This window comes from Phoenix dactylifera, chromosome 5 (assembly GCF_051530095.1).
Source record: "Phoenix dactylifera cultivar Ajwa chromosome 5, Ajwa_hap1_PhDact_Kaust_v1.1, whole genome shotgun sequence".
Classification (NCBI taxonomy): domain Eukaryota; kingdom Viridiplantae; phylum Streptophyta; class Magnoliopsida; order Arecales; family Arecaceae; genus Phoenix; species Phoenix dactylifera.
This window is the reverse complement of record NC_143194.1, coordinates 31784643-31797118: the sequence shown is the minus strand read 5'-3', so window position 1 is coordinate 31797118 and position 12476 is coordinate 31784643. Positions and strand designations below refer to the sequence as shown.

The window sequence follows — 12476 nt, the reverse complement described above, 5'->3', positions numbered from 1 at the left end:
CTGTAATCTCCATGTACTACTCCACTGTCCTCCTTCCACCTCCCCATAAACTAAATAGGACTGTAATCTCCATGTACTACTCCACTGTCCTCCTTCCACCTCCCCATAAACTAAATAGGACTGTGTCTATCAGATGATCAGCACTCTTCCACTCTCTTCATCAACTTTCCGGACCTCCCCTGGTACTCTTCGCTAAACTTGTCCATCACTGACTTTTGACCCTGTTTTGTTGAGTTGATGGTTAGTCCAAACTCTATATTCTCTGTCGAAGTCCGCGATCTGGTCCTCTGTTGCTGTTCAGGATTCAGAATATTTTCCATTATTACATGATTTAGAGAGCTGTTAATAGTTCTTCGTGGTACTGTATTGGAAACCCCAGAAGTGAAGTTGGACATGAGAAGCTCGAATAACCTGGTCCTGAGGGTCGGATTAAAGAGAGGGGTATATGGCTTCACCCTTCTCTTGGCTATGCTTGCAGCTCTACTCAGTATAGCCACGCTATGCAAATTCTATTCTCAGAGATCTCTCTTTATCACCAGTACCTTTGGTGACCGTGGAGAGGCTGATGATGGGCCAGCCGAAGTAGAGGCTGACAAGATCATGGATAGCATCATCAGAAAGATCGTCGAAGAGATGGAGCAGTTGAAAGAGCTAGGGGCAAATTCAGAGGAGGATCATCAATCTGAATTGAAGAATGAGAGACTCAGATATAGTTCCTTCCTTGCTGATATCTTGGGAAAACTGGCATCCATCCAGGCGCTCCTCCCTCGCATCGAAGGCGACGCTCGACGGCGAGAAGCTGAGACAGGGATGGCTCATCCATTGTCAAGAACCAACCAGCCGTACGACAGAATCATGGAGTACTTTCTGGTGGAAGAGATACGGAAGTACGCCAGAATCAAACCCAACAGGCTGGGGAAACAAAACTTCCTTGGAGCCAATGGAACGTTCGCAAGCATCGGCCATGCCTGTTTCTCCATGAAGGAAGAGCTGGAAGAGTACATGGACTACGATGTGGGGGACTTGTGCAAGGATGACTGGAAGCAGGCTCAGAGGCTGTTGGTTCATGGCTGCGATCCACTGCCGAGAAGGAGATGCTTTGCGAGGGCCCCGAAGCTGTACGCAAAGCCTCTCCCCATCAACGAGTCCATGTGGAAACTCCCCGACGACCGGAACGTCCGGTGGAGCCATTACCGGTGCAGCACCTTCGCCTGCCTCGCGAGGAGCAGCACCGGGAAGGGCTTCTTCAAGTGCGCCGATTGCTTCAACCTCACCCACCATGAGAGGCCGAGATGGATGGAAGCAGTCCACGTCGAGCCAGCTTCGAATCTGACTGCAGATTTCCTTATAGAAGAGGTTCTGCGGATTAAGCCAGGGGAGATAAGGATTGGGCTGGATTTCAGCGTAGGCACCGGGACTTTTGCTGCCAGGATGAGAGAGTTCGATGCGACGATTGTGTCAGCAACCATCAATCTAGGGGCTCCTTTCAATGAGATGATTGCTCTCAGAGGGCTCCTCCCTCTGTACCTGACCATAAACCAGAGGCTTCCCTTCTTTGATAACACGCTCGACATCATCCACACCACAAGATTCCTTGATGGCTGGATCGATTTCATACACCTGGACTTCGTTCTGTACGATTGGGATAGAGTTCTGAGGCCAGGTGGTCTGCTCTGGATTGATAGCTTCTTCTGTCGGAAGGAGGATCTGGATGATTACTTGGATGAATTTAGCATGCTGAGGTACAAGAAGCACAAGTGGGTCGTGGTGCCAAAGCTGGATAAAGATGATCAAGAGGTGTTCTTTTCTGCAGTGCTGGAAAAACCAGCTAGGCCCTTTTGAGGTAGCTCTCTCTGATATGGTCATACATCTTCGTTTTAGCATTAGAGTTACCGGGGCTTCGCCCTTTCATGCAGGAAGAAGGGTTTTTGCCTGCTTAGTTTGAGCATTTTAGTTAGAAAGACTGCTGAAAAATCCTAGGCATCATGGCTGAGATAATGCAGCTGAGTTTAGAAAATATATAATTAAGCTTATATGCCGCTGTAGGAAAACATATATAAGATTTCACTCTCTGCGTGTTAAGGAGCTGTGGATGGAAATGGTTAGATGTTAGATCCAAGCAAAATCCAAATCCAAACCAAATAATATGTTTCCTTGTCTTGTTCAATTTGAGTTCCAAATCTATAACTGCATATTTAACAACTATAATAAATTTAAGAACGTTTCTTTATGAGTAATTTTCCAACGGTTTTTGCTTTGAGTCCAAACGATCCTATGATAATGGAGCTCGTCAATTCAAAAACTGAAATGTTCGCATAATGTACGTTATGATTCTAATTTCTACCAGTCAAGCATATTATATCTTGCTCCAAAGGATAATGTTCATGATGGATTAACATGAAGGATGCGAAGAATGAAGTGCATGCAATGACAACCATGAAATCTCTGGTAAGTACATGATTTTATTTCACGTATACGAATCGAGTGGGGTACTGTTCGGCTAGTTGAGTTGGGATACTGATGCATCTCCAGGCCCATGCAGTCCACCGTGAGAAAATTACTATAATTCAAGGAAGCTTTATATCATGTTACAGTTGATGACCAGTATGGGAAGCTTATAGTTGTGTATAATGGACGTTTGGAGCCCATCCTCTTGAAATCTCAACGGTGTGTTGAGAAAGGAAAGAAGGGTTCCGGACTGAAGAAGAGCAGGTTCCCTGCACTCCACCGAGGCTCCGCAGCCCATCCAAGACAGTCCCAACTCTATATTATTTTCAGTCATGTACCCCTCAACACCACCGGACATGAGTTTCGATGGTCGCTGCATTACCCATTGTAATAGCAGCAGGGAAGGGATTTAGCATTTGGTTCGCAACCGAATCAAAATGAATTGAAATAAAAATCGGAATGGGTTTGTAACTGAAATTGGAATGAAATTTAAATACTAAAAAAATAGATCTCGCTCTAAACAAATGGCTGAATTAGAATTTACTCATTTTCATTTCTATTCTACAGTCCAACTCTCCACAATCAAACATGCCTTAATGCCTAATTGCTTTCGAGACATGTACATTTATAAATCCTCGGTTCTGCAACATCATGCAATCTACACCATAGCAAGATGGACAGCGGGTAGAATAAGTAGAGATTAGCAAATAAAATCACTTAAGAATATTTTTTCTTAATGACAATCAATAAGGCAGACTGATAAACATGGAGCTCCAATTTCAAGCAAAGAATAACCCTTTGAATAACATAGAGCAAAGAATGCTTCTTCGTACCAAACTATGGTCCAAATCTAAACAATTCTATGCTAATCCACCATAACTAGCACAGACATTTATATCTGTAACTTGAATATCATTCTAAATGAAAATTTATTACTTCCCTGGAAGTACTGGCTTTGTCATGATCTCCCCTGATCCTACCCCAGAATGTCAGAAGAAGTTATCCACAAACAGGATTTCGCTCCAATCCATGTACCCAAACCCGAAACCAACCCAGACTTGGAAGATGAATGAATTAGGTATGGAATCGTAGTCAAACCTGTTGAAACTTTCAGCTTAAGAGGTTTGAGACTTTCCACAACCCGAACCTGAATAAATTACCCAATTTGTTATATACATGCATATGTACACACATAAATACCTACTACCTACTTATATACATGCACATATAATACTAATTTTATTTATATATCCTTCAACTTGAAAAGATTAAAAATAGTGATGTCAGAATATATTTAGATATATATGCTTGCCTTTAAATAAAGTGTATCTTTCTATTTTTAGCCTATCATTATATAGTTAACCATTGAGTGCTTGTTGCTTATATTAATTTTTGTAGCATGCATTGAATATTTCATTGATAAACTTCTCAATGCATGGATTATTTAGCTTGATAAATTTTGTTTAGCACAGAGGTAGGATTGGAATCGTCAATGCTTAAAAGTTGAACTCTTAAATGAAAAGGTAAAAGAAGATAAGAAATGGAAGATACAACTTCTAGGCATTCCTCATACTCAGCTTATTTCAAGTCAGGCTAATACTCAAATCAACAAGCCTCAATCCCATGTATATTAGAACCCCATGTATCACACAGGAAGATATTTGCGACATTTTAGTTCTTTCTAAAACAAGATTTCAATAATCTAAAATCCAGCAAAACACATGAATTCAAAGAAAATGAATGACAACATACTTGTGAACATGAACAGCATACTCAATACATATATGCAAAGACATAAGTTGCCAGGCAACAGCTCTCATAACTGTATCCTAATTATTACCTTCTTTACAAGAATATGAATATCCGTTGCTTATGACACATTAATTTTTTTTGTATAGCCTGTACCAAGAGGATGTTACAGAGATAGAGAAGGCGTTGGAATACCCAATAGGAGAGTTTTCACTCAGTATCACTCACAGTCGAACATCAGTGTGTATACATATTGACAACACTGTTTTGATTATAAATTTTACTGGAAAGGGACATGCAAAAGAATCGCAAATTACTGAACTGAATCACGTCATGTTATTACCATATCAAAGTCAGAGCACAGATTTTAAAGAGACAAACATGGAAGCATACCTAAAACATGACAATGGTGGAAGCAGTTGGTATGAAACCCATAATTGTCAACAAAAGAAGCGTGCAGGCAACTGCACACACTCCATGCATATATAATGACAATCCATATCACAAAATCTTGGAATCAGTACAATTTAGACAAGTTCGATTCATCCAAATTGAGAACGCAAACACCTCATATAATAAGATGTAAAGAGATGCCCTAACTGACAAAAGATAAACAGACACAACATTGCCCAGAAAAACCACATCTAATTGACAGCAGAGTGCAAACCTACTACAACCTCAGATTGCCTTCTTCTCTACTGCTTCTTATCTTTCAATGGGCCCCTGGGAATCTTACTTAGAACCTTGGCATCAAACACCACATACTGCTTCTTGATTTCTGCCATTGCCTTCTCTGCAAATGGGTCAACCTTGTCCTCATACTTCTCATACAGCACAGGCACGGTGTGCAACGTCACAAACACTGTTTTATTCCATTCAAAAAAAAAAAATCAAAAAATTTTAGAACTTCAACATTAAACGCCAAAAGCTACATAGAGAATTAAATCAAGAAAGACTGGGAAGTTGAAAGATATAATTACCGATATAGAACAAGGTCAAGAAATTGCAGCAGCTCCCAAGGATCGAAAGTACCCAAAGTCCAGCAATTACCTGAGAAACCATGTGTATCATCAGTAAAACATAACCTGAAAGTATTAAAGGAAGGCGCAAGTCAAGTCAACATACAGCAAGGAACTTCTTCAGGTCTCGCCCTGATGCAATGTCCCTCAGAATAGCAAAGGCCCTGTTGATCTCATACCTCAGGGAAAGCGCAACATTCACGGCCAGGTCTTCAGGAATGCTCACCTCAGGTATGTGCGGCGGAGTCCTAAAAGCAAAAGAAAAATCTAATCTTGCCCACAAATTCACACAAAATCCAAATTTATATTTTCAAAACGGAGACCCCACTTGTTGATGAAGGTGCTTGCATTGGACCAGAGGAAGAGGATGGCCAGCGAGAGAATGAGGCAGTGGCCGACCAGAGTGAGCAGATGGTACTCGAGCAGCTCGAACAGAACCCAGACGGCGGTGGCCCCGCCAAGCACCCCGGCAGAGATCTTCTTGTTCCTCCAGAGCAAGACATCAGCAGCTGCACCAGTCATACATCTCTAAATAATAAATTTAAGAGTAAAAATCAAGATTTCAAAGATTACATTTTTGTGATAAGGACAGATGCAAAATTATCGAGGTAAAAGATTTTAATAAAGAGCAAGTGGCCTCGAAACCGAGATAGGGTTTATAACTTTAAATCCACAATAATCAAAAGAAGTGAACTAGATATAGATCAACAATGCTCAAAACGGCATGATATGTGTTTCCTTCACAGTTTCCGAAAACCCGAAAATCTAAGTACTTTCTAATAGTAGAAAGTGAGCAATCCTATTAGGCGATCGAGATAAATAAATAAAAAAAATTAATTCATGCCATAGATCCCATTTCGAAGCAACTCAGTAAACCTAGCAACATTGGATCCGATCTATACATTTCCAAAGAAAAAAAATACCGATAAAAATATAAACTTTTCGTAACATAGATCAATAAATGAATGGGAAAAAAAAGGGGGGGAGAGAGGGGAAAGAGGTGAGATCCGTACGCTTGCCGCCACCAAGGACCTTGTGGACGGGCTTCTCCCGCCCGAAGAGGCGGTAGATCTTGGCCTTCACGGATGACGCGGACGGCTCCGATTTCTCGTTGTCGGAATCGGACGACGAGGAGGAGTCATGGCCGTGAAGCTTGTCGGCAATCTTCTCCATCAGAGACTCCGGCTTCGAGCTCGACTCCTCCGAATGCTCCGCCATCGCGGTGGGCGCGACGAAACCCTAATCCTTCGCAGGGACACCGAATCTGCCCCAACTAGAGGAGCGCTCCTCTCGATCTATTTTGGGAAAAATCTCCACGACGATCGGGGACAATATATGTGGAATCAGGACTCCGAGATGCGATCCCGACCGTCGGATCGGGGCGGGGATCGAGCCTTCTCGAAAATCGGGGCAGCGCAGGGGCAAGGGTTGTCCGAAACGGATCAAAGTTCGACTCCAAGGTAGACGCGGCCGTTAAGAGTTGACGGCGGTTGCTTCGAGGGGCTGCATTTTTTCTTCAGCAGGGTCCAAAGCGCCGTGAACGTTCATCAGCCGTTTCGGACAATATGACGTGGCCAGCACATTCTACTTCTACCTGGCGATATTCCATTGGGAGGTCTGGTGTGCGGTATTTGATTGAACAGCTGATTGAATTCTCATTGCACATGCTTGTTGGGCCCACCACGAAAATCTTAATCGCCACACGTATCTCAGTGAAGTGTTTCCGCGGGATTGAAATAGAACGCCCGACGCACCCACTTGTCGCGATCTCTGACGTGGCACCCTGCAGGTGATGGCGGGTTGTGGGACCCACATACATCCCGAGTGTGTGTTTTGGGGTTCGAGCGTGGGTGTGTTTAGCGCTGCCAGGTAGTAGATCCCGGACGGATCGTGTTTGTGGCACGTGTTGATTGGGTGGTGAAGACACATTACCACTCCCACGATTTGGACCCAAATTTTTGACCAACCGGGACAAGAATTTCAAGAGTCGAGCCATTTCGGGTCGAATCCAGCCTTTCAGCACAAACAGGCCTAGTTGGGGTGGTTCCGATCGAGCTTCGGACCAGGTTCGGGCTCGAGATGGAAATTGGAAAGAAATTTTGGACTTGTGACGGGTTTGGAGCCGGAAATACACACCTCATCCGGTTCGGATTCGGGTCTGGGTTCAGGTTTGGTTCCGTCATCGCAGCCGGTGGTGGCACGGACTGCCTGAGACCCAGTCGATCCATCTCCCCGCCATCACTAGTAAAACTCCTCACCTTCCAAAATGGCAAACCCACTTCATCTCTCTTAAATTCTCTTCGTTCCACAGGTAAGAAATGAATAGAATTCCGGATATAGGAGTTGCAGCATGGTTGACACCTGTGAAGCTGAATGCTATAAAGATAAATCCCTAAAAATTGTATATTGTCTGACAGAGTCCGTCTTTATATATTTATATATTTATACTGGTTGCTTCATGTCTTTAATAGAATTGGATGCATCTCTAAATTTTTGTGGGTTTTGGTGATTCTTAAATTCCTTTTTTCCTTAGTAAGCATTACAAATTAACATTAAGTAAGTTTTGTTTTATTTGCTAAAAAGAACGTAGGCTTTGCTTCTATGCGACTGCCATTCCTCTTACCTTTCCCTTTGTTGGATTTAGTAATAGCAAGATAAATGTGGAAAACTGTAGTCGTGTACATGCAGAGCAATGGGTATTTGGTTGCCTTCCCTGTACGTGAGCCATCTCTATATTGGCTCGAAGTCAAAAAGGACAAAAAAGGGCCCACATCCGCGGTCCAGAGCCCCACTCGAGCCTACATTATTACAGTTGTCAGAAATCATGCATAATCTCGTCACAGCAAATGATCGTATGCTCCTTAGATCGCAACGTACCAGCGTCCATTTTGGTTGATCCATGTTTGTCGGGCCAAATTGTTGGATTATTAAACAAGGACATACCCAAATGCTACAACTGAAGTACGAGAAGGATCCTGTTTGTTGTCTTCAGAGGAGGACTTCTCTTGTTTCACTGTACCCTCAAAGATGGATATTTTAGTGAGATGATGGTTTAGCATCTATATCTTGCTTGGTTATCTTAATGACTTGGTTTAAGATGGAAGTGGTTTCATATCTTTTATACATGTGAGGACCTTGTCCATCCCTAAAATGAGTCAGGTTTGAGATTTCAACCTTCTTTCTAAGCCACTGTGGAGACATGGGAAGACTTACTCTCTCCATTGAAATGAGTTGCTAGGACTGTAGATCTTCCCATTGGTGAAGTATTAGCTTGTTGATCATTTGAGAAGTCTTTTGAATGTTACAAGTTGTAGGATGTGGTTCAAGCTACTCATGCGAAGAATTTATGTACCAACTTGAGTGGGACGTTCGACAGTTACATGTTTAACTATTACATGCCTAGTTGTTCTATGTGTTTCAGTTTATTGGAGAATAATGTAATTTATCTTGCTTGAACTGTACGTTCATTTTTGGCCTCTCCAACTTAATGGATGCAACTTTAGTTGCAGATTGCCTTGAGGCATTTTAAACATGTCCACAGGTGATTGGCTGGCCTTGTAAGGGGGTGCATGGACCGATCACCAAGTTCATTTACCACCTTCCTTTTCTTTGCACCTTTTACCTTTCTTTTCCAATATCCTATTTATTCCCTTTTCCTTCTTATACTTCTTTCTTGCGTCTCTTCATGCATCTACGGTCTGTTTTCTGTTTAAGCGATCATTTGATGGCTGTTGTAGGTCTGAACATACGATCAGTGAATTATTCGTGTAAGGGATCAAAAAAGGGCACAAATTTTATCCTACTGTTTGATGGTTTCTTGTTGTTAGTCGCCAATTTTAGAGTACTTAGTGCCAGTTTTTTTCCATTGATCCAGTGGATGTTTGAATATTGATAACGAGAAACCCTCAGCCGGAGAATGAACTTCTAACATTATCTGTCTTCTCCATGACTGTGTCATGCTGGAGCTTAGAAACAGGTATAAATACATGGTTCCTTTATGGGTTACTTCTTGTCAAGGCAAGATCTTTAAGGTTATTTTAAGATTTTCTCTTCATTTTCATGACCATTCAATTAAACTCTCTATATTGAGCCTCCATATCCTGAATGTACATGCTTATATCATCTTATTGTATCTCATACTAAGTTAATTGCAGCTGGTTTGCAACTACTATGCTTCCTATATCATTTTCTCTAGCCAATTTTTTGCTTGACTTCAATTATCATCCGCTTCAATAATCCCACTGTTCCAATGTTCTCTAGTTAAACCTTCATTGCATTCTTATTCACTTTGCTTTCACCTTGTTGAACTCCTCCCTACCGCCCTCCCTTCGTATGCCTCTCCATTGTTCATTATAATTGGTTGAAGATAGTATTAATCATCTGACAGGAGTCAGAACTTGACCATCAGATCTTATGATCTCATTCTTGTTCCAATTTACAGTGCTGAATCTTGTTCCTGTTTTCTACGATATGCATCTCACTGGGTGTTAGTTTTAGCTCTTCAGAGAATCTTCTTAATCCAAGTCTAATCAAAATGACAATCTTCTCAATCCAAGTCTCCATTGCATGAAGCTGACAAGATCATAACATCTTTAGATCTCTTAGCTGGTGTATTGGGATTCACAGTGATTATTCACCCGAGGTTTTGCACTTAGAAATCCATTCAGTGATGCAATATTCTGCATTATTTTTTTTTAACTCTTCCATTCGGGACCAATCGTCTAACAATGCTGGATAACTGCAGTCTGCAGTACATTCATATATAGCAACTGTTCTTCTCAGTGCTTTATATTTAGGAAAGACTAATTTTGAAATATTGGATCCAATATTTTACCCATAAAATGGGTGGCTAAGCCTCTCTTCAATCAACAAAAGAAAAAAAAAAGAAGAAATATTTGACCCAATATAGAAGTTAATCTGGTATGAAATTCCTTAGCATTGAAGCCAGTTTCACATGGAATTTCTTGACCACCGAAATGGAATTCCTTGCTGTACTGTATACCTAATTCTTATTTTGTGCGAATTGTTCTAACTATATATTGAATTTATATACTAGTGAATACGATGATGGATGTATACAAGATCCTTTGCAGAACTTCTCGTGGTATCAAGCCATCGGTGGGAACTAAGATACATTTCTTTTCTCTTCCTTCCCCCCTCCCACTCTATATACAAGTGATCTTTCATCATGGCCAGTGAATCTTCCTCCAATAAACTACATGATGCAACTTCGAGCAATTATATGTCACAAGGAACAAGCAATGCATCGATTTTCTCTCACAATGATCTTATGATCTGTGATTTGATCCATGACCAGATTCAGCCTGAGCACATGCAAGTTTTGCGACTTGAACCTAATTGTGGCAACATCAAACAGAGCGTGCTTTTATTGAACTTTGTCATCTTTCCTCTTTGCTTAGTGTCTATCCAAGTTTACGAAAAAATTTAAATGATTGTTCTTTTGACTTAACCCAAAATATGACTCCAAGTTTAGAGGTTGGCACCAAGTTGATATTTAGTTGTAAAAATCTGCTCAGTCTTTCACTCTAAAAGTTCTGCTTGATCTTTTCATGGAGCCTTCTGAACTTGGAGCTATGCTCCATTCTGAACCTATTTTTTATAGGTTCCATTCCTGAACCTATTTTTTCAGGGAAAGGTGGGGAAGGCTTGGAATATATTGAAGAGGAGGAGGATGACTAATGGTCTTTCAGATATGATATTCACAAATCTTTCAGTCCAACAGTACATGCTTAAGCGACCATGGACAAGAAGACATAATTCTTATTTTGATATCAAGACAGCCTCTGATAATTAGAAATATTCAAATGAAACTAGAGAATGAATCTTGGTTCGCACTCTCTGAAGAGATCTAGGATCGCTAACTTTATATATAGAAAGTATGCATATTGTTCACCGCAGCATTTTACCTGTAATGTTAGAAGAACGAAAACCATTTTGTGCCATGAATGTTGAGAAGCATCTTAAAACTGCTCTGGGTACATAATAACTCAAAGAGTCCTCTAGACCTCAACTTTCTTCTAATCTTTACAGGTCTGATCATCTGCTTGTGGAAGGTTGACAGCTAATCAATATTCCAAGTTGTGAGTCCCAAATATCTTCTTTGGCCACCATATCATGAATGTCTCTGGACTTAATTACTTAAATTAAAAGTTGTAGCAGTCACTATTCACTTATGCATCTTGAGGTCCCAAGCTATGTGGATCATATTAAAATGCATCAGTTTTCATTTGCCATTTCGTGTGCATTTTCTTCCAATCCTGCTTACAATCCTCACATAGGGTGATGTGTTGAAATTATTTTATGCCAAAATGTACTAATGATAAGGCATGGATGCTGGTTTGGGATGCTAAAGGCACCATGGAGCTCACAAGATTCAAAGAAGCACACGAGGAATCACTCTCCTGTAGTGAAACTCTGTTTACCTTTTCCCTGCGGCCCTTCATGTGTGAGTGCATCAGGGATTGATCTGGTCCACTATGTAGGCCAATTCAATTGATCGGCCCGCTTGTCTAAGTAGAAAATAGATGCATTTAATTATTGTAGGTTATTATTATTATTATTATTGATGAAAAGGTAGGTGCAAACTACCTACTTTATTGATAAAGAAGCAAAAAATACAGCGATCTTAGAGGACTGGCTGTGCAAGAGCAGCAGCCAAATACAGTGCTTTCTGGAAGTATAGAAGAGCGATTTACTGTTGTTAAGTTAATCATTCGCTCTTCTATACTTGACATAAAGCACTGGCTTTGTCCAAAACTGATATGGATTTAAAGTGATGACAGTCCTTAAATATGATCTCAGGTATATGTCCTGCATTACTTGGTTTCAACCTAATGGCAGTATCTGTGTGCAAGGCCTCTGACTGCCTCCATGTTGGTGGTTGTGGCAGTGTCCTTCCCCTGAGGGGTTCTTCGATCGGCGTGCATTCGAGGCCCTTCTGTCTTACACAACACTTTAATGTGCAATTTCCTAGCTAGAAATACTTCAAAGCCTGAACTACAGTTTTGTGTTTGTATGATTTGCTACAACTGCTCTACGGGTACAAAAATGATAGATCTTGTAATCTTAATGCAGTGTACCATTTAAAGCATTAGAGACATTAAGTTAGATGATTTTCCTTTGATGTTAAGCTCACTAATTTTTTTAGCTGAATTAAAAGAGCAGATGTCTTATGCTATAATCTAGTTTATTATCTTGCAGTTTGTTGTCAAACCAACATAATTTTAGGCTTCTGGGCAT

General features: G+C 41.0%; 2 protein-coding genes across 2 annotated transcripts; one reads left to right on the top strand and one right to left on the bottom strand.

Moving 5' to 3' along the window:
* The first annotated feature begins 246 nt into the window (after positions 1–246).
* LOC103718547 (S-adenosyl-L-methionine-dependent methyltransferases superfamily protein) lies at positions 247–1990 on the top strand. The gene has a single exon (XM_088722386.1). It carries the CDS (start codon positions 394–396, stop codon positions 1840–1842), a length of 1449 nt encoding a protein of 482 aa, XP_088578512.1. The 5' UTR covers positions 247–393; the 3' UTR covers positions 1843–1990.
* Positions 1991–4634: 2644 nt separating this feature from the next.
* On the bottom strand, positions 4635–6582 carry LOC103718548 (reticulon-like protein B5). The gene is made up of 5 exons (XM_008807424.6): positions 6230–6582; positions 5545–5725; positions 5323–5464; positions 5178–5247; positions 4635–5059 (listed from the first exon to the last, which is right to left on the bottom strand). The coding sequence occupies exons 1-5, from the start codon at positions 6432–6434 to the stop codon at positions 4893–4895; spliced, it is 765 nt and encodes a 254-aa protein (XP_008805646.2). The 5' UTR covers positions 6435–6582; the 3' UTR covers positions 4635–4892.
* Positions 6583–12476: the final 5894 nt, after the last annotated feature.

Excerpts from the sequence above, each read along its gene's own strand:
- LOC103718547 (XM_088722386.1), top strand. The coding sequence starts at position 394 with ATGAGAAGCTCGAATAACCTGGTCCTGAGGGTCGGATTAAAGAGAGGG.
- LOC103718548 (XM_008807424.6), bottom strand. The coding sequence starts at position 6,434 with ATGGCGGAGCATTCGGAGGAGTCGAGCTCGAAGCCGGAGTCTCTGATG. Across the intron at positions 5,726-6,229 it reads GGTCCTTGGTGGCGGCAAGC|CTGCTGATGTCTTGCTCTGG; the intron begins GTACGGATCTCA and ends TGACTGGTGCAG. Across the intron at positions 5,465-5,544 it reads GCAAGCACCTTCATCAACAA|GACTCCGCCGCACATACCTG; the intron begins GTGGGGTCTCCG and ends TTTTGCTTTTAG.